General features: G+C 52.1%; 1 protein-coding gene across 8 annotated transcripts in view; it reads left to right on the forward strand.

Moving 5' to 3' along the window:
* Positions 1-22,003, forward strand: part of TSPAN9 (tetraspanin 9) — a 198,086-nt gene that overhangs the window by 97,672 nt on the left and 78,411 nt on the right. For 7 of the 8 annotated variants that reach the window (XM_055315444.1, XM_055315439.1, XM_055315445.1 and 4 more), the window contains one exon: positions 18,988-19,067. In XM_055315444.1, the coding sequence (XP_055171419.1) occupies positions 19,005-19,067 (63 nt within the window). In that variant the 5' untranslated portion in view covers positions 18,988-19,004. Of the gene's footprint in view, positions 1-18,198; positions 19,068-22,003 lie in introns of those variants that run through there. The other variant, XM_055315438.1, reaches the window with a different exon arrangement.

Here is a 22,003-nt window from a genome sequence, read left to right on the forward strand (position 1 = left end):
GCAACATGATGTCAGTTTATTTTAGAGTTGTGTTTATGAGGGCAAATGTAAAAGGTGTTCAGGATATGAAAGCACCGGGAAGGAGCAACCAGGTGGGAGGTTTGGTAACAGTCTTTTTTTGGTTTTGTGAGAAGCAGGTAGTTGAACTTGGCCAAGGGAATGACATGAGGATGGAAAGAGGGCTGGTTTTGGGGACATGGGCACTTACTTGAAACTTCGGGCAAAGAGGTAAAGTAGCAGAAGCCTCAGGACAGGGCTTCTGGAGAAAGAGCATGTTCTTTTCCTAGCTTGGCTGTATATTCCTGGTCTGTGTGGTCCAGGATGAATCACCTAAGCTGTCTCCTCTGTCAAGTGGGGAAAGCAATGTTTATCTTGCAGGGTTGTTATGAGGATTGAGGAAAATAACTGTTGATGTCTTGGCACAAGGTAAGCCCTCCGAATTTTATAGCTTTACTGTCAGTGATCAGGGCTGACAGGAAGGCTCCAGGATCTCAGTTTTGCCATAGAATTAACATGTATCCTTGGGCAAGTTACTTCATTAGTCTGGGATTTTTTCATTTAGATATGGCAGGCATGGAGCTCCATGATCTCTAACATCCATTCTGGCATGAAAATTCTGTTATCTTCCGAATGTTGAGAGAAATAACTTAGCAATACATTGGTCGATGGAATTGGGACTTTAAATCACAAGTGTGCTCTAGCAATGGAGAGAAACTAATGAGATGAAAGGCAGTGGGCACATGTTACAGTACGCTGTACCTAGATTTATAAAACTGCAGGAATATTGAAGGGGGAGCTCTGCCTTTAATGCTGGACGTGACACCCTGGACAGGCCCTGGTGCTGCTTAGGGCTTTATGTTCGTGGTAGTCTGACGCACAGTATGAAGGGAGTTCAGTGCTAGGCTGCATGGATGGAAACAGAGCATCCAGATCAAGAACCATCACAGCTTGTTGCCCTTTGCAATTTTCAGATTCCATGGAGTTTAGTGTTCAGCCCATTCACTGCCTACTCTGTCACTGATCATTTCTGTGCGCCTCCTAAGTGCTGGGTATTGAGGTGGGCGCTGGAGGTACTGTATTATTGATCAGATGTGGTAGTTGAGGGCACCACATCTTAGGGAGGGCATTGGTAGACCAGGAATGTCCAGGAGGAGAGTAGGCAGGGCCACAAAGGATCTGTGGGTTGCTGCATGAATAACAGTGGGAAGAAGTGGAGATGTTTTGCTTGGGGGAAGAGAAGGCTCAGGGGCACAGGATACTGCCTTCTTACTTGGGAAAAGCTGGCACCTGGCTGAGGAATTAGGCCTTTGCTTTACTGTTCCAGAGGAAAGAACTAATTCTATTAGCCAGAATAATGATGATGATGATAATTAAAAGAAGTATTATCTACTATTTATTAAGTGTAGGGTGTGCCAGGCACTGAATCAGGCCCTGTGCATAGATCATCGACTGCATGTTGTTAGGCATTTATTGTACTCATAATTCAGATCAGGAGACTGAGGTGCAGGGCAGTTAAGTAACTTGTTAAGGGGAAGAGCTGGGATTTGATACTGATGTGGCTGATTTCACGGCCCATGTCTCCCCAAGCCCCATCTTGGTCTCTAAGATGGAAAGCAGAGGCAGGTGAGTGGTGCTTTATGGCAGTTAGAGCTGTGAGATGATGCTGGAGCAGTGTCCAAGCTGAGTTAGCTGGCTGCCTTGCAGGGTCTTCCTTGGCGGGGCTTCTGCTGAGGGACAGAGGCTGGACATAAGCCAGTAACTCTTCCTGGGCTCATTGGCTCCCAGGACAGCCCTGGAGGGAGGGAGGCACCATGCCTGTTTTGCAGATGGGAAAACCACAGCTCACAGGGGTTGAGTGGCTTGCCTAAAGTCACATGGTCCCTAAAAGACAGATCTGGGACTCAAACCTGGGTCTCATGATCCCATTCCATGTGCCCTTCCTACTGCCCCACTCTGCCTGCCGGCCCTTTACAGCAGTCATACCTTCTGTGATTCGCATTGGTCTTTTGCCTAGATCCATTCCACCTGCTCCTCCCTGCTGCTTTGCTGTATCTGACAGGTTGTCTGTGATGTCCCAGAACTCAAAACTGGCCTCACACTGAGGCCTCAAAACTGAGCTCAAAAATAGCCAGTATCTAAGCTGATTGCGAGGTGGTACACAGTCTGTGTGCATGCATGTGCTCACATGTGTGTCTTGGAAGACCATGAGGGGGGTTTGAAGTCTGGAGGGCTGTGTGTGATATGGCATGGGCTGGTGAGGGAAGGCTGGAGGATCCCGGGGGGGGGGGGCAAGTGGTCTCTCTCCTGCCCCTTATTAGCCTTTCCCTGGGGTGCTCCTATCTCTTTCTAGAAGGCAGGTCGGGAGGGAGCAGATTAGGGAAGTTCATTACTCAATTAATTCACCTAGATCAGACAGGCTTTCTGCTTGGGAGATGCTCTGCTGATGGAATGAGGAAATTGCAAAATTTGCCCGTCCTGGCTACTGATAGAGGGTGTCTCAGGAGGTGGGGAAGCTGTTGGTACACCCTACTAGGTTCCCTTGGGCTTATGTGAATGAACCCTTCTCTTTCTCACCCTGTGATTCTCTCCCCCCAGCCCCACAGTCCCCTTTTATGGGGAAGCACTTGGTACTGTGAGAAGAGTTGGCTGGGCTAGATTTTCAGGCTGCATTCATTCACTCATCAAGTGCTTACTGAGTCACTGGCATGTGGTTGGATGCTAAGGGGACACAGCAGGAATTGACTCGTGCTCTGCTCTCTTGCAGCCGACAGTCCATCTGCAAAGACAAGACTTGCCCAGTCAGGCTGCTCAGGGTGAATCAGGGAGGCCATGTGATCTGGGGTGGGAGGGCAGGTGTGTGTTGGGGTCATGAGAAGGGGGAGGTCTGTAACTGGACCATCAACTTGAGGAGCCTCCAGGCCAAGGGAGGGGATGCTACTTGAAGCCTAGAATTGGGGCAGGCTGGTGGAGAGCTGAGCCAGGCCATGTAGCCCTCCCTAAGGCTGGGATAGCCGCACAGGAGTAGAGTCCAGGACAGATGATGGAGAGGGCTGACGTAGGGCACACTGGGTATGTATTTTTTCAGCTTTGCTGGGGTGAGGGCATATCTGAAAGTGAACAAAGGCGCTATGCTGTATCTTTGATGACACATGCAGGAGGGAAAGAAAAGCAGCCCTGGAGTGACCCTATCCTACCATTCTATTCTTCCTCCCCCTGCCCCCTCCACCCCCCACCGTGTCCCTCTTCATGAGGCAGGTCTGTGAGTATGGGCTTGGGCTGACAGAGTGATTTTGGCAGTTCTGTCCCTGCTGGAGAGGGGAGCTTTTGGCCGGGATTGTCTTCCCAGCTGGTGTGACTTCAGATTACTGACAGAAATGTTTCAGGGTGACTTTGGTGATTATGTGCAGATGTCTCTTCAGGAGATGAACCAAAGGGAGCCATGGGGCCTTGCACCCAGACAGCCTCCAGGCCTGGAGGATTTGCTGGAGGTAGTCGGACTGTGTCATTGCTTGAGTAGTGAAAGGAAGGGCTGGCAGGGACCCTTGAAATTCAGCATGCCTTAGAATCCCTTGAGGGTTTGATTAACAGAGGAGCTCATCATGGTCCTGTCTCCAGCAATCCTGACTCTGTTAGGCCAGACTGGGCTCAGGAATTTGCCTTTGGTAGCAGAATGCCCAAGGTCTTGGAAGTAGGTAGCTTGGGTACCACACTAAGAGAAACGTGTTTTGGGGGGAACTCGGTACTTGAAAGGGGCACCGGACCAGGGCTGTGAACACCTGGTCGTGGCCCCTCAGTGATGGGCTGGGTGCAAGTCTCGGACACAGTGATGTGTGTGGCAGTTAGTTGAACTCCCCAGGACTTCCGTGAGGGTGAAATCCTTACTTAGGTGAAATCCTTTTGAACAGCATACACTTTTCTGTAGGTGCAAGCTGTTGTCATCGCTTTTACAGTTATAATAAAAATGTTCTGAAGAGTCTGTCTTGGTTGATTGAAGCCAAGGAAGGGCAGGGGAGGAGAGAAGTGAATCAGGCAATCTCTGAAGACCTGTAGCTTCTGGGATCTTCTTCCAATGAGAAAATTCAAGGAATTGCCCTCTCTCTCCCCCTGGTCCAGGTGGTGAATCTATTTTTTTCTTTTTTCACCACACAGGCAGCTGCTTCAGTCTCGAGATAGATAGGTAGCAAGAAGAGAGGCCCCAGAGCTCCCTGATTACAGCACTTTCCAGATCGCCTTTCCCTTCTCTTTGGTGCTGATTTTGCTTAAACCGAGCAATTAGAGCTGTGGGATGTTGCTGCGAGCTCCGGGCACCCGTATTGCCCGGGGTGGTTTTGCTGATGTCTTGTGGCATGAGGTTGGGGTGGGGATAGCCTGCACCCAGAGATCCCGTTCTGTGCATCGCTTCTCAAGCCAGCTCCTGGTTGCTGGATGTCCTATGGGAGGGGGTGGGCTAGAGCAGGGCTTCCCTGTCGCACAGCTTCAGGGGACCTGTTTCCCAGAGAAGCAGGATAACTCTCCCCCTGCAGGTGGGTGGTGACAGCCCTCCCTGGAAGGGCCAGCCCCGAGGCATCCCTGTTTTGTTACTAAACTCTTCTGGATCTTTGCTCCCGTGGTCTTTATTCTCAGTTTTGGTGCCTAATGAGATCGGTAGAAGTATACATAGTGAAAAAAGATCATGATAACAGTAATCAAGACGAGCTTGTCCCCTGACCAGACTTGGTTTCAGAAGACATGCAGAAGCAGTTGTTTGATAAACAAGCATTTGTTGAGCCTGGCTGTGTGTCTGGCCGCCTGCAGAATGACTGAGGGTGGGAGCTGGTGTCAGGGAGAGGGGTGGAGAGGGACCCAGTAGATAAGCCATGCTCAGATAGCACAATGCTAACTCCCTCCATTCAGCCTGCATTTTTGGTGAGTGCTTGCATTGTCGGGGCCTGGGAGATGGGTACCATGCTAGCTAGCTTCAGCCTCGGAATTTCTGAGGTTGTCCAGGTGAGGCTAAGAGTCATTTTACTATGGAAACTCAGAGGGTCACATTCAGAAATGGAATCTGGGTGCGCCTAACACAGCTCTTGACTCACTTTACCCACATCTGGTGGATTTGAGGGTGTGGCCTGGGAGTTTCCGGTCCCTCCAAGGAAGGTCCGGTGTTATGCGGGGTGGTGGACACTCCCTTTCCGAGCTCCTCAGGTCAGCACTCTTAGTGAGTTAGCTTCTTCTACCTCCAACCCGGGCCTCTGGCCCGCTGTGGCTACGTGCTATAGCTGGGACCGTGGAGCTTAAAATAGCATGAGCTGGCTGCTTTGCATGTGGGGAGCCCGCCTGAGGCATGATGGGGCAGCTGCCTGGAGTTGGGGCTCCATTGGCTCTAGCCACTGGGATGGGGAGTATTCTTTGGCGGTTTCTTCTAGGCTTGGGGCTGGGAGTACAGAGCTTTGGTGGGTTGGGAACTCAGGTTTGAGTGGTGCAGAGGAGAAGCAAAAAGCTTGTCTTTCCAAAGATCTTTTAAAGGAATGCCTTGAACCTGACTGCAGAGACTCCTGCATTGCCCAGAGGCCTTCGGCTTGGTGTCCTATCTAGCCCTAGCTCTGGCCCTTGGTGCTGCCCAGGGTTAGCCACGTAGGGTCCCATTCCAGCCTAAGTAAAGGGAGAAAATGAAGCGCAGAGATGGGATCAAGGTGCTGCTGTATCAGGTCACAGTGGCAGAGTCAGCATGAGGACACAGGCATCTTGAGCACAGACAGGTGGGTGCTAACCACTGGACTCCCTCACTCCCCTGTTGCCTCCTCTAGGAAAGCCAAGATGGCACCTAGAGGACTGGGCAGGAGCATCCTCCAGACATTCATTTGTCCAGCAAATGCTTACTGAGTACTTGCCAGGCGGGGGAGCTCTGTTCTTTGGTGGAAAGATAGTAAGGAATGAAACAGACCAAATCCCCGCTCACGCTCACGGAGCTTGGAGCTTCGGAGCTTCCTTCTGGTGGGGCAGAGAGATTGTAAACAATCAGTTAAGAGAAAGGTAGAGACATACCTTTTTTTATTGTGCTGTGCTCTGTTGCACTTTACAGATACTGCATTTTTTTTTTTTTTTTTTTTTTTTTGCAAATTGTACTCAGCTTCATGGCAACCCTGCTTCGGGCAAGTCTATTGGTGCCATTTTTCCAACAGCATTTGCTCACTTCGGTCTCTGTATCACATTTTAGTAATTCTCGCCTTATTTCAACCTTTCCATTATTGTTACATTTGTTATGGTGATCTGTGATCAGTGATTACAGCTGGCTGAAGGCTTAGATGATGGTACTTTTTAGCAAAAAAATATTTTAAAATTAAGGTACATACTTTTTTTTTTTTAGATCTAATGCTCTTGCATACTTAATAGACTATAGTAATTTATTTTATTTTTTTTAATTTTTTTTATTTATTAATGATAGTCACAGAGAGAGAGAGGCAGAGAAACAGGCAGAGGGAGAAGCAGGCTCCATGCACCGGGAGCCCGACATGGGATTCGATCCCGGGTTTCCAGGATCGCGCCCTGGGCCAAAGGCAGGCGCTAAACCACTGCGCCACCCAGGGATCCCGACTATAGTAATTTAAATGTAACTTCTATATGCTCTGAGAAACCCAAAATTCATTTGACTTGCTTTATTGCAATATTTGCATTATTGTGATATTTAATTTGTTGTGATAATTGCTTTATTAGAGTGGTCTGGAACTGAACTTGCAATATCTCCAAGGTATGCTTGTAAATTATATTATATGTTGGGAATAAGTGCTGTGGAAAAAGCTGGACAGGGTAAGAGAGTTACATGTGCTGGGGGAAGTGCAGTTTTAAGTGGGGGTGGTCAGGGAAAGCCTCATGGAGAAGGTGACATTTACTTGAAGGTGTAAAGGAGACAAGAGAATTGGCCATGCAGAGATCTAGAGGAAGAATGTTCCAGTCTTGAGAACAGCCAGCATAAAAGCTCTCCTGGAAGAAATAGCAAGATGGACAGTGTGGATGTGGTGGAGAGAGTGAGTGGGGTGTGTGTGTGAATTTTGTCTTACTCTGAGAGAGATGGGAAGGCTTTGAGTGGAGTAGTACTCTGACCTGACCTGCATGATAAGGTCACTGTAGTACAGGAGCTACTTTCCCTTGTCTTTCTCTGGTTATTAGGCCACCTGTGGGGCACCCAGGAGACCAGACAGAGGGCATCTGGGACCCCTCTCCTCTGCCCTCATTCAGCGAGGATGTCAGTTCAGCATGCCTCTCATCTTTTCTAAGAAGCCTTCCCAGATAGGCCAGGCCTCCCTGGCTATGTCTTCTGAGCCCTCAGTTCATACCACCAGTTCTGGCATGTGCATGTGCGCTTCTGTCGCTTGCTGCCCTGTCCTTTTGTTACTCTTCCCCTATATGGACCATTAGCTCCTAAGGGCTAATGCTCCTCAGTAACACCCTCAGTGACAAGCCCAGGATGGGCACGGTGTGGAACTCAGGAAATCTTCAGTGATTTGAAACTGCTAGAGTGTCCTTTGTGTTTACGTCGAGCTCCTGTGAAACACATTGGAGGGTTCCAGTGTGTGGATGGATGGCAGCTTCTGTCCACCTGATAAAGTAGTTTCCCAGACAGTGTCTCATCTGTCCCTCACAATCCTACCTGCCCCCCCCCCCCCGGTTTACAGACAGGAGAATGGAAGTATGTTTCTTCATTCCTTTGAACAGTTTTCAGACAAGAGAATGGAAGTGTGCTCATCCATTCATTCATGTGCTCAAAGAGCTGTAAGCCTCTTGTCCAGGTCACACAGATAGTGTCAGAACTGGGACCTGGGCCCCAGCGCTTCAATCTGCCTGGCTCCCTACAGCATGGGTGTTTGTCTTGTGCTCTCCCTTTACGAGGCAGATAGGGCTGCACAGTTGAGTTGAGCATGCATTCATGGAAGGATCAGGGGTAAGCCAGGTTGGATGCTGGTCAGGCTCAGGCTCGGGGGTGGAGGGAGAGAGGGGCAGTGCCAGTGCTCAGTGCCCGTCCCTGTTGTGTCCGGCCGAGGCTGCGGGCTGGCATTTCCTCTGGCAGCGGTGTGGGGGAGGGGAAGAGCAGGTGTGCCCTGGCATTGAGCCCGACTGGGATATGGAAGCGCCCCTTGGGGCCAGAGCTTGGGGGATGAGTGACATGCAGCCACCCAGACACACTGGGCCTTGCGGAGCACAGCCACATTCTCTGAACTCCAGGCTGGACATCTAAGCCTTCTGGTGCTTCAGAAGATAGCCAAATCTGGTGGGTAACCCCAGAAAGGGCCTCTAGAAGGGAGGACAGATACTAGTGATTTAGCAAGGTGAGTGCCCACCCCAAAGGCTGAGTGAGGGTGGTGTCAGGCATGTCCAATACATGGGTTGAGGTAAGTACATATGGTGGAGGCAGGGGTGAGGTTTGGGAACCATGTGGATGGTGTGAGGGATTTAGTCAATTGTCTTCAGATTTCTTAAGTGTCTTCCACATACTAGGCTGATCCTGCAAGAGGAACACAGGTGGGTTCATCCCCTCAGATCTTCCTGTGGTCTTGTAGGAAGATATTTATGCAAACTGCCATGATATGAGACAGTGGAATGAGTGCCCCAGAGAGGTGAAGAGCAAAAAGAGGGCCTCTTAGTTTGGGGGATCCTTAGGATAAGAGTTTCATTCATGGAGGATGTGGCATTTGAGTTGAGTCCTGAACCATCTACTACAGACAAGAGATGGGTGGGGGGGGCTCATAGGTGGAGAGCAGTACATAAGCCAGAGAGTGGAGGCAGGGAAGTGGAGACATGCTTGGAGAACAGTGAGGCACTCTGATTGCCCAGGGGGAGCACAGGTCAGGGACTTGTGGGAAATAATGTCCACAAAGTACAGTGTAGAAGGTCTCGAATGCCAAGCTTGAGTGTTTGTGTTAAAGCCCCAGGGAGCCGGCGAAGATTATGAGCTTGTGAGAGGGGCAGTGTGGTGTCTCAGGGCCCTGTTCTGGTCAGCGATGGTGGCAGCATGTGGCAGGGGCCATTAGGAGGGCGGGAGGCAGTAAGGTGTGGCAGGTGGGAGGTGGCGTGGGGCTGGCAGTCTTAAGGAGGGGAGGCTGTGACAGGGACCGTGTGTGGGTGCTGTCTGCATTCTGGGCATGTGTTAGGTAAGTCTGGGTCAGGGAAGCATGGTTGGGTCCACGTCATGGAAGACTGGGTTACAGCAGCTCTGCCAGAAGGACCTGAGAGGCTTGGGAAGAACATTGCAGGACTGTAAAGGGTGTGGTTTGCTCACCTCTGCTACTTTGAGACTAGAAAGATGTCTCTGAGGTCCCCTCAGCTGGAGGCACCTTGACCTGCTCATCAGCTGCATGGATCTGGGCCCTCCTGAGGTGGGGAGAGGCAAGAGAGATGCAGTGGGATTTGGCCAGCGCTGCTGCCTCACTTTACCCAAGTAGCTGGTGGGAGTTGAGAGAACACTGGTGGCTTCATGCACCAGGAGACTTGAGAGTCCTTTGACAGCCAACTTCTCCCCCTTGGGGGTGCCCAAATATGTCTTCCCCCATCTGGTCACCACCCACCCCTGACTCCCTTCAGCTAGGGTGGAGCATGAAGGGTGTGCATGCTCGCTTCCTGTGATGGTTTCAGGGCCCTCTCTTTTCTCCATCTTCTTCAGAGCATCCCCAAGTGCTACTCACGTGCTGCTCTTCTCTACAGAAGTTCCAAGCCCAGTGGGGGGATGGAGGGAAGGGCAGGCAGCAGGCAGCAGTTCTTGAATCAGTGGAGGGTCCCAGCTGCAGGGGCCAGCTTCGCAGGTGGGCTGGACGCCAGGTCAGAGGGCGCTGTCCTAGCTAATGCGTCAGTGCCCCACATGGGGTGGTTTAGGAACACTGGATTTGCTGGGTCAGTACAGTTCCATTGGTGCATGGCAATAAACCTCAGGCTTCGTCACACTTCCCTGTACCTAGCGGTCTGGCCTTATCTCATCCTCCCTGAAGCCATCTGCCCTCTTTGATAAGTACTTATAACAAATCCTTTCTTTCTCTCTGTCTCCCTGGAGTGAATGGCTCAGTATATGCACGCGTGTGGGTCTGGGTACATCTGTCCAGCACAATGCCTTGCACACCAGGCTCTTTGGACTTGGGAGGAAAGATGGTGCTGGTTTGGGATTTTCTCAGGAAAAAGGGCCTGAGAGCCCAGGGTGGCCATTGCACATGGGTTGGGTCACCAGCCTGTGCTTCCAGGGCTCAGCCTCTGCTGCTCCCTCTCACTCTGTACAGCTGCTCAAAGAAAAGAGTATTGTCCTTTGGGAGTTGCCATTCTTGCTCTTTGTGTAAAGACTCCCCTGTTCTAAGCCAAGGCACATTTTTCTAAAGAGCACCTCTGAGACCCTCACTGCTTCACTCACATGTTTGATGGTGATTAAGAGCTCCTGTGTGCGAGCCACTGTGCCAAGGGCTGGAATGCAGAGGTGATGGTCACAGCCGGTGCTCTCAAGGAGTGCACACTCAGGCTCGGGGAGATTGGTGAATAGGCAGTGCGATGCTCTGAGGGGCTCTGGAGCTCTAAGGAGGGGTCCCAGACTTCAGGAGGAGGCCACATAGGTGCCACTAGGCTGTGAAAGTTAGCCAGTCAGAGTGGGTGTGGAAAGTTCTAGAAAGAGGAAGCAGTGACTTTGATGTTTGTTCATCTTGGTGGGAGCGTAGGTGGAGGAGGGTGCCAGGGGGATAGAGTGGACAAGAGAAATAGGGCTGGGGTAAGCACCTGTAACTGGCATGTAACTGAATGGTAACTGGCATGTGGGTCATCTCTGCTCCAGCCCCACCTCCCTTTCATGTTCACTAGCTGCGAAGCTGTGTTTCGGCTGGGCACATGGACATGTCCTTCCCGCGTGTCCTGGGCACTCTTCTCCCTCTGGCTCTCTCTAACTATTCCCCTTCTAGCACCCTCTTCCTCCCACCCTCTGTCTAGTCCTGCCTATCCTCCTGCTTCACAGGTGGGAATTTCAGGGCTAGAAGTTTGGAAAACCCTTGAAGAACCAACTAGTCTAAGCAACTTGTTCTGCTTTGAGGAACCAGAGATCACAGAGGTAATCCTGTGGGGTTTGTTGCTTAGGTGGCCCAAGGTGCCCAGACAACTGGAAGGCCCTTCCTGAAGATGCTGGTTTGCCCTGCGCATGCCTCGCATTGAGCTTGCATTCATTGGTTATCAAGTATTTATTGAGGCCTGCTGCTGGTCAGGCATTGTCCTGGGTACACCGTAGTGAGAAAAACAGACCCAGCCTCCGCTCCCTGTGGGTTCATGGTCAAATAGGAGAATCAGGCGGCAAATTGTCACTCAAGGAAACATTTGCTTTCAAACTGGGATGAGCGCTAGGCAGGAAGAGGCCAGTGGTGCTGAGATTGTATTATCGATGCGCAGGGGAGCTTCAATTTAGCCTGCAGGCAGGGGCAGCCAGCACTAGAAGAAACTTTTTTGAGGAATTCGCAAGAGTGCAGGGATGAGTAGAACTAGGTCAGGCAGTGAGTTGAAGAACAGCATTCTGGGCAGAGGGAAGAACATGGACAAAGACTCTAAGTAGAAACACGCTTGGAGGGTTCACTGGCTATGGCATACTGAGCAAGAGAAGACTTGCAAATGGGGCTGGATAGGTGGGCTGGGGCCAGTGGTGCCAGACCTTTTGGGTGTTTCAGGAATTGGATTACAATAGATAAGTAGACTGGCAATGTCACACACACACACACACACACACACACACACACACACACCCCTAATCTCAGGAAAATAGGGAGCCTCTAGAGAGATTAAAGTAGGGGAGTGAGAAGATGGTGTTGGCTGCCCCATGTAGAGGACTTGGGGCCAGGGTGGGAATGGGAGCTCTGCCCCAGGTGAGACATGGTGTAGGATGGGGCCATGGCAGTACCCCTGGGGACAGAAGCAGAAGGTGGCTCATTGGATAGGACTTGTGTTTGATTGGAGGCAGGAGCAAGTGACAACAAGGAGTCATGGGTGAACCTTGGGCTTCTGGCATAAGCCATGGGATGAGTGTTAGGCCGTTTATTGAGAAGAGAGGGTATGACCAAGGGAGCAGGGCTAGGGCAAGGTCAGTCCCTCTGGGGCATGTGAAATTGGAGCTGCCTGTGAGGCAGCTAGTGGGGCTGCCAAATGGGAGCTGGGTATGTGCACTTGGGGCTCAGAAGCTGGGGCAGGCTCAGGTAAACATTTAGGTGACATCAGCAGGTGGATGGTCCTAGAACAGATGGGATGGCCAAATGCAGGCGTGTTGGGCAGAGGAGAAGGAGGCCCAGAACTGAGGGACTGTCTGAGGAGGAGGAGCTGCCAGAGCTTACCCTTAGAATTTGAGCCATAGAATATTTTGCATTGATTATGTGTTGTATCTTTGTCTGTTTAACAGCATTGTAATTCGATGGGGCCTGGGACCATACTTACTATAATAATTATGTTGATAAATCATAATAGTGCCCCAACTCCTTTGAACATTTCTGTTTCAGACATTGTGCCATGTATTTGCAGTTTTAACCTTTAATCTCTGTCTTATAGCCTGGGGAACTGTGCATTATCATCTCCATTTTATGGTTGGGGAAACTGAGATACGTGGGGGTTCTGGTGGTCATTCTAGGTCACCCGGCAGTTCGGAGTCACCTGCTCCAGAAGCGGTTTGGACACAGATCCATCTAGTCCCAAAGCTCAGAGAGTTCCCATGACATTACCTCACTAGAGCTTTGCTCTCTGTGGCTGGGTCGGGTGGTGGGTATGGCCAAGGGGTATTGACAGCATCTGAGCATATGCCATTGTTTCCCACAGAACTGGGCCTAGCTGGCCCACAGTCACTAGGGCATGTGGTTTATGCTGAGTGGTGTTGGTCTTCCTGATGATCCTTTCCCCTGGTTCCTCATGATCTAGAAGCCTGGATTTCAGCACTCCTGCCTGGGTCATGAGTGGGTATGGTTGGTCTACAGCTGTGACCCTGTTCCCTCGGAGCTAACTGCCCACAGGGTCAGCAGCACATGCTCTGACCAGTGTGCTCACCTCTCATGTGTGGAGTGTGGACACATGGCTGAGAGTCCCTTCACAGTCAAGGTTTCTCAGTGGCAAGGAGTGGCCTCTGACAAGACTTTATCATGCCAGCTCTTGGGCTCTGAGATGTGACGACAGTACTCAGGAGCTCACATGAGTTCCCCAGGGACTCAGCTGGAGGTGGACCTGCATTGTCCTTAGAGCTCCTCCAAAAGGCATGGCCCACCAGGGATGGGGAGGGGTCTGTGAGTAGCTTGGCCTCTGTCTGGTTCTCGTCAGTCTGTTTTCTCCTTCTTACCTTTCCTGAGTCTTCCTCCAAAATGGCCCTGTGATCCATAAGCTTATTTATCCATCTGTCCATTTCCTCACCCATCCCGTGCTGCTCTGTGTGTTGTGAGTATGGCTGTGAACAAAACAGTTGACCTTGGGGCCTTTATATTCTGTTATCTGTTGCTGGGAAATTTAAATTTCCTGAGTTCTCTCTTTAGGTTCTGATGGCTTCAGGTAGCCTACTTTCCAGGAAAATTCCATAGAATTCTGGCTTGGGTCCCATCCTCTGGTTAATGAATTTGGGGCTCTCAGGCTGTCCTTAGAGAGAACCTGGGACTTAGGCATGGTGGTCTTCCTTACCCATCTACCTACTGACACATTCTGAGTACCTTCCCTGTGGTGGTCATTGTGACAGGCCCCAGTAGGTCAGGGAGGGCGGGGTGCAGGGATGATGTGATTCAGATACAGCCCCTCCCTCCTTTGGGAAGCCGAGTGCCCAGAGCAGAGGCATGTGGGTAGACTATAATTGCAGGCTGAACAAACAGATGGGACTCAAAGGAGGGAGGAACAAACCTCTCTCCAGAGAATGAGGTACCCGGGCCACCCTTGACACTGTCCTGAGCAATTCTTTTTTTAAGATTTTATTTATTTATTTATTCATGAACGACAGAGAGAGAGAGAAAGAGAGGCAGAGACACAGGCAGAGGGAGAAGCAGGCTCCATGCAGGGAGCTGACGTGGGACTCAATCCTGGGTCTCCAGGATCATGCCCTGGGCTGAAGGCGGCGATAAACTGCTGAGCCACCCAGGCTGCCCTGTCCTGAGCGATTCTAACTGTGAACCTACCACTGCAGCCAAACCCCGTTTGTTTGTGTGTGCGTGTTTCTTTACGAGTCTCAGAAAGTAAACACATAAAAAATAGAACCACCCCTAGTTCTTTTTAACTCTGATCTTTTCACTGGCATTGTTACTATCCTTCTTGAATCCTGGCCAAGTATGGGATCACCTGACCTTGTAGCTGTTTAATTTCCCTGGCAAAGAGCCTTACCCCGGACTCGGGACCCTCCTAACCATTCCTCACCTACTGAGCCTTCATGCAAACATTGTGGGATAATGGCCCCCTGCTAGAGACTGCTCCAGCCTCCTTCTCTTTTGGCACCATTGGTAAATGGTGTGCTTAGCAATTAAGGCATTTTCTGTATTGCCAAAAAAGATCCCAATTTTGGAGTTTAAAAATTGGGTTGGCTTAATACTCCTCCTACAGGGGTGGCCCATCTCACACACTACTTAGGATAGCAAGTGCCACCTCGTGTCTAACCTAAATTCTCAGTGAGGTTGAGCTGTTTGAAGCTTAGAGGTACAGCATACCTCATGAGCTGCACATGCTGCTGAACACAGAAATATTCAGAGCAGGTCAAGAAGGGGTTCTGTGTGGGTCCATCAGCTCTGATTGTGTGTGGGTGAGCGAGAGACCAAAGCTGATCTCTGGCTCACACTGCAGGCCTGAGAAACTCAGGAAGAGGCAGAGAGAGCTTGGCATTTACTCCGAGCCCACATCTCCCCAGTTGCCAGTCAGTGGAGACTTTGCATGTTGATTTCACATATTCACTTCTGTTTCTCCCCTCTGGGAATTCTGTACTTGCTTCACTTTTTTGTTGTTGTTGTTGTTGTTTTTTTTTTTTTTAAAAAAAAAAAAAAAAAAGGAAAGGCAAGGCAGCTCTGCCTTGTTCACATGCTCAGAGATCCTCAAGGGCAGGCTGTACCTTCCAGCTCCCCAGAACATGGCGAGTCAGAGAGGATCAGGAGTGGGCAGGGAGACATGGTGTCTCAGAGCACCTTTGCTCTCTGATTGTTATTTCTGTACCCACAATCTAAGATATTGGGACAACCACAGCAGCTGATCTTACCTCTCCATGCTGCTGCAAGGCCCAGCTTCATAGGACACCAATTTTGTCATGTGCCTCCATTGCTTGGGGAGCTCCAGGGTGAAGTCCAGACTTTTTCCTGTCATGCAAGGCTGTGCACAGTAGCTCAGTTTGACTTCCAGGTACATTCTCCTGCTCCAGGCAGGCCTGGCTCCTCACTGCCCCCTCTGTGTACCATAGCCAGGCCTTCCTGGGATGCCTTCACACCTCCTGTCCCTATCCACACCCACTCCAGGGGGTGCAAGGGACAGCTCTTTGATAGTCCTGTCATGGAACATGCTATATCGCTCTGCTTTGGGCTTCTCTGTGTACAGTCTTGAAGTGGGGGCAGAAGGCTTTTTTTTTTTTTTTTTGAGGTCCTTTTTTTTAAATGAAGTCCTTTTATCTAGTGATCTCTCATCAGGACATAAAATTTCAGGTTCCCTGTTGTGCTTTTAAATTCTGCCTTTTAGACTGGAAGATTCCCAAGGTTGGGAACTAGATTTCTAGCCCAAGAGAGTAAAGAAACGGGCTTTGAAATTATACAGTTTCCTCATCTGTAAAATAGGGACAGTAACATCCCTTATTCTGTAGGGTTGTCATGAGGACTCTGTGAGTTACTGTGTGTAAAGCTGGGTGCCTGGGATATAGTGAGGATTTGCAAATCTCTGTTGCTCTTACTATTTTGATAATGACTAAGCTGGGTTCCCGATGGACCATCATTGAACTTTGTTAATGGACTAAAGACCAGGACTTCAATGCCCTCCTGACAAGGATGAGCAGGAGTGAGCAGAACTCCTACACTGGGCGACCTCCTCTCCTCTTACCTTTGCCCTTCACCCTGGCCCACCAGGGCCTCTGCTGCTAAGGAAATAGTTACTGGCCTGAATCCACTTATAATCAGGAATGAAGGTGGAATGATCCAGGGACAATGTAGAGGCTATTCTCACTGAACAAGGTGTGAGTTGATGAAAGAAAAAAGAGAGAGAGAAGGTACAGGGGGCCAGCCTGGGAGGGCCTGTGCTGACACAACAGAGTCTCTGTCTTAGGCCAGTGATACCAGGCCCTTGTATTTGGTCAGGGCTCAGACTGGTCTCATAGTTCACTTTATTCTCACGACACCCCTCGGAGGTAGGCTTTATTAATCCCCATTTTAAAGAGGAAGAAATGGTAGCTCCGAAAGGCAAACTACCTTGTCCTTGATCACACAGCTCAACATTGAGCTCAGAGTGAAAAACAGGTCTCCTGACTCACCAGTCCAGCTGGTGAATGATCTCTCCTGCATCAAAGAAGTAGTGTTATGAGAACGAAGTGGCAGCCGGGAGCCCCTGGAAGCTGGTCAGGCTGAAGAGGACAGAAGGTGTTAGCTCCCATCCAGGAGACCAAGGTGCCATGGTTTTGACACTCACTGAGTTTCATTGCTGGGCTACCTTCCCAGTGGGGAAGGGGCATGGAATAGCATGGAATTGCAGTTCCCTTTAATGAAGCTGAGCACTGGCACCCCTGCCTCTGAGCCAGTGAGGGTGCACTCAGCATGGGGCCACCACAGCTGACCTGTGATGAGGGTCTTCAAGTCCCTCTGACTGGAATTAATGTCCTCCTCCCTCTTGGCATAGCCAGCTGTGTTCCTGCCCCTCGCCTCAGTGATTATGTTTCCATCTCCCTGGCTAGATTGTGTGTGTCTGAAGGGCAGGGAGCAGCACACCTTCTATCTGGCCCCATGCTCAGTACATAGCAGGTGTGGAAAAAAAAGTCTGATGGGATCCAGGTTGGAGAGATCACACTCTGTGGGAGGGCAGGAATTCTTCTATCCAGCCATCCTTGTGTAGCGCCTCCCAGAGGCCAAGCCCGGTGCTGGGATACAGAGCCTGGTAAACACTGGGCCCTGTTCTCAGGGGGTCTCAGCACTCTCTTGCTGGTGGCAGAAAAGAGAGGTGGGCACCTCACCTCCTCAAGTCTTCTAGTTTTGTTTGCTGACTGTGGTAGCCCCGGATCAGCTGTGCAGACTTCTGCACGAGCCCAGGGGACACAGGTGCAGTGTTTTCCTGTCGGATGAAGGGCTCCTCCTGGCTGTTCCCGAGCCCCTGCTCTTGCCAGAGCATTCTTCGTGCTGTTTCCCTTGACCAGCCCCTTCTGTGCACTCCTCCAGCCCGGGTCCAAGAGGACTCCTACGTCACCCTTGGCAGGGGCGAGGCAGGACCCCGCTTCTGCCACCTGCCCTTCTCGGCCCAGCTGGGGTCCCAGCCAGCGCCGCACCACCCCCGAACGCGGGGTGGTGGGGGTTGGGGGCTCGCGCAGCTGCAGGAGCCTTGCGGAGCCGCGTGTGTGCCGGAGCGTGCGCGCGCGCGCAGGGGGCGGGGAGGGCGGCGCGCGCCCCGCGGCGGCCCCCGGCGCCTTTCCCACACCTCGCGCCTCCCCTGCGGTCTCCTTTCCCAGCGGGAGCCAGATCCACGTGTGCAAAAGCGCGCGCGTGTGTGTGCGTCTGTGTGTGTGCGCGCGCGCTGGTGTGTGTAGCAGGGAGACCGTGCGCCTCGGGTCGGACAGGCCCCGTGGGCACCGGGGGCGGCGGCCAGCTCGCAGTTGGCCGCGCTTCTTTCCTCCTCGGGTCCTCCCCAGCCCTTTTCTCTGGGTTCCTTGGGTCGTTGGTGCCTCCAGCCATTCCCCCTTCTCTCGCCGCCCCCTTTTCTCCCGTGGAAGAGACGGGCGCCTTCCGGTGAAGGTTCTGGTTCACCCGCAGCTCCAGGGCCCTTGACATTTAGCGAGGGCCCGCGGCGCACTGGTGTAGGCACCAGGCACACAGCAGAACGCTAATCCCCTTAAAGATAATGTGTCATTGGGGAGGGGGAGGCTGCCCGCCCCCCGGCAGGCCTAGTGTTCATTGGTCGAATGCAAAGCAGGGGGCGGGGCCGAGGCCGGGGAGGGGGCTCCAGGCGCTTTCCGAGTCGGGAGTCGGGAGTCGGGAGTCGGGGCCGGGATTTCGCAGGGAAAGCCCAGTGGTGGCAGGGTGGCGGCTGCGGCGGATCCCTCGGCACTGCCCGCCGCGCGCCGGGGCAGCCCAGGGCCGGCGAGCGGCTCCGCAAAGTGGCGGAGCGCGAGGAGGCGGGGCGCCCGCGGAGTGGTGGCGGCTGCGGCTGCGGCTGGGCAGGGGGAGGTGTGCCCGGGGACCTGGATCCCCGCGCCCTTGTGCCTCGCGCGGAGCGGCCGGTGCACCCGGGAGGCGAGCTGACGCTCTGGAAAGCCAAGTCAAATCGCAGCCTCCCCAAAGACCTCAAGTTACCCAGGCCAGCCAGTGCCCGGAGAGCGCCCGCGAGCGCGCGTAGAGCGGGCAGCGCCGCGCCGCACCGCGGAGCCCTGCCGGGCCGGTCGGCCGCGAGCGGGGCGCCGTCCGAGAGGCAGCGGCCCCCGGGCTCGGGGTCTGGCGGCGAGCGCGCCCCGGTGCGGAGAGGGGGCGTGCGGGGCTCCGCCGGCCCGCCCGCAGCCCGCGCCCGACTCGGGCGCCGCCGCCGTCCCGCTCCGGGAGCGATGCCCCCCGCCCCGCGCGCCCCCCGGGAGCGACGCGAGCATGGAGAAGTCGAGTAGCGAGGATTCTTCGATCCGCCGGAGTCCATCTTTGGACAGCAAGGACTCGGACTTCGCCAAGCCGTCCACCTCGGGCCGCCCGTTCGGCCGCGGCTTCACGGCCGGCGCCTTCTACGGCACCGCGGGCTCCCGGGGGCAGAGCCGCGCCGAGGCTGGCGTCAAGGCGGACCAGTACCATGCGCCCAAAGGCAGCAAGTACGTCGTGTTTTACCTGGACCTGTCCTTTGTTTTTCTCCTAGAATTTAAGAAGTGCAACATGGCCAGGGGCTGCCTCTGCTGCTTGAAGTACATGATGTTCCTCTTCAATTTGATATTCTGGGTAAGTCCTTGCCTGTCTCTCCATTCGCCACCTCTCTCCGTTGCTCACGGTAGCGTGCTACCCTTTCCCCCCGCGGTGCTGCATTGCCCTGCTTTCTGCACAACGGTAAGTGTGGGTTGTTTTTTTTTTACATCTCCCCCCCTTCATTCATCTTTCTTTCTCCTTGATGGCTGAATGGAGGCTCCGACTTGCCTCTCTTCTAGGAGAGACTTACTCTACTCCTAGGTGGCTGGCAAAGTTTGCTCCCACCTCCTTCCCCTGTAAGAAACCCGCACTGAAAGTGCCTTCGACTGGGTAACCTGCAGAAATAAGAGTGGGGCTGGAATATTTAACAGCTGTGACCTTGAGTTGAAGACAGGCACAAGTGTGGATGATTTTTGAGTTTCCTCTTGTATTGTTCCTGAATACACAGAAGACAATCTGCAGCGTTTTGTGGGCATGAGATGGGGGTGGGAGGCATGGTAGAAGTCACTTCCTCTCACTCCTTCAGTGAGTCCCAGGAGAGGGAGAGGAGCCCCCTCCCAAGTGGGGGAGGGAGGGGCAACATTTGCTAGCCTACAGATATGCCCCTGAGTTAGTTAGGGCTTGTGTGAAAAAGGAGAGTGTGGAAGGGATGCTGCCATCGGGTGGCGTGCAGCTGCTTTTGAGGGATTGCAGTCCACTGGGCAGGGAGCGGGCTGGCCATGTGCTCCCACCAAGGAATGCCAGCCAGCACTCCCAGGCTCCGGGAGCTCAAAGACTGGAAGGGATAAGGGGAGTGCTCCTGTGCTCAGGGAGAGATGATTTTCTAGAGAAAGGGTCAGTGGGTGGGGCAATTTGGGATCTGAAGGCCATGTGTGCACCCATGTGCATGCGTGCATGAGAAATACAAGTTAGGCAAATTTTAAAACTTGGGAAATTCATATCTAATTGTTCGTTCATCCCGACTGCTGCCTCTGCCTTTCTTCACCGGAGCCCCAACGTAGTCAGCACAGATGTTTGGCTCTGCCCCAGGGCCTATCCTCCTGTCTGCAGGAGGCTGTCAGCTGCCCGTAGTCCAGAAGGAGCACCGGGGGCAAGAGAAAGTCATTCACAGTGAAGCTGGGTAGATGGGGTTGTGCTTTGATGTTCAACACTTGTGTGGAGTGACCTGCTTTAACTGACAAACTTTTTTGGGTGTGTGTATGGGGGGTGGGGTGAGCTTTCCCACAGAAGGGAAGATCTCAGGGCTGGGTGGGAAGAAGACTGGGTCTAGTCTTGGTTCTGTTAGCTGCTTGTGTGACCTTGGGAAAATTGCTTTATCGCTTAAGGTCTGGGTTTCCTTTCCAGTCTTGAGGAGGAGGAGGCTGTTGTGATGGTCTTCCTTATGTCTGACCTCATTGCAGGATGGGACATCCTGCATCCTCTCCTCCCCTCTGGGGAGGGAGTCCCCTTCTCAGCAGGGGGCCACAGGCTGCTGCTTCTCTTTTGAGGAGCCCAGTTTGAGATTGAGTTGGATTTCCCCCATGTCTGCATGGTTTGGGGCCCTCCAGCTACTGCTGTTAGGATGTTACCTGTCCTGTGGTGAGGGTTCTGTGGAAACTGGGGCAGAACCATTGGAATGTCAAGAATGATGTCATGGCTGCCTTTGGGGAAGTACTCCTCCTGGTCCCCTGGCTCATTTGCCAGCATCAGTGTCAGCCAAGTAGTGGTGTTTATTAGTCTGCAGCCTGATGTACAAGAATGCTGCCTCACTTGCATTGTGGTTTCCTTCTCTGCCTCTGTTCATAATCTCAACCTACCTTTCTGCCTTGCCACACTCTGCATGTCCTACCACTCACTAGAAAGTCCTTGGTGGGGATGCTCAGGCCTTGGCCAGTACTTCCCACTCAACTGCCCTCCTCCCCACCCCCACCCTGCCATCTGCTGGCCAGAGTAGATATAACTGCTTGTGGCTCCCTTCTCCAGTCCATCCTAGCTTGGTTTAGGGAACCACCTCACACCTTGGCATAGTGGTCCATGTCCTACATATTGTAGGCACTCATGATAAGTTTGTGAGTGAATGAATGGATGGCCAGAGTGGTAAATCCACATCTTATTTGTGACAGGGATTTCCAAGTCCCACATGATAGGGAAGAGGAGTTCTCAAACTCGCCTGTGATGAAGGCTCTCCTAGCCACTTAGTTGTGGGGTGGCAAGCAACTCTTTTCATCTTCCCTTAAGACGTTGGCAGAGGTTAATGAGCTGACTGATGGAATGGCTTTATTTTTTTGGTTATAGTGAGATAATTTGTTGTCTCTTCCTAATTAGGAGGTACGTACTGTCACTCTTCTACCAGGCAAGGAGTCTCTCTGAATCTCTGACTTTTCTGATTACTCAATATTTTTCGAATTTCCATGATGTGCTATGAGCTGGGGGAAATTGGATCTCAAAGACCCAGTTCTCTTAGGCTAGTGAGATGATGAAATAAGACATAGGCCTTAAGAAAGATGGAAAGTTAGCAGAAGAGAAATGGATGCTTGTATGTGTAGGAGTATTTGCCACTGTGTTCCCTGGAGGTGGAGAGGGTATAATATGGAGTTAGCTAGGATTTGGGCACGGGGCAGGTCACCACACTTCACTTGAGTGAAGACGTCATGCAAGCCTGATATGGGAAAGGGAACAGAGGAAAGAGCCAAGTCAGAAAAGAAAGGGTATTGGGCACCTGGGTGGATCAGTTGGTTAAGCATCTATCTTTGGCTAGGGTCGTGATCTTAGGGTCCTGGGATTGAATCCCACGCCGGACTCCCTCTCCCTCTGCTCCTCCCCTCTGTTCATGTTCTCTCTCTCTCTCTAATAAATAAAATCTTTAATAAAATAAAATAAAGAGAAAAAAAGAAAAAAGAAGAGAAAGGATGAAGATACTTAGGCCAAAGGCAGGTGGGGTAGTTGATGGGGCAGGACCGCTGGGATAACTCTGCTGCTTTCCAGTGTACACA

Source organism: Nyctereutes procyonoides, unplaced genomic scaffold, assembly GCF_905146905.1.
Source record: "Nyctereutes procyonoides isolate TBG_1078 unplaced genomic scaffold, NYPRO_anot_genome, whole genome shotgun sequence".
NCBI classification, from domain to species: domain Eukaryota; kingdom Metazoa; phylum Chordata; class Mammalia; order Carnivora; family Canidae; genus Nyctereutes; species Nyctereutes procyonoides.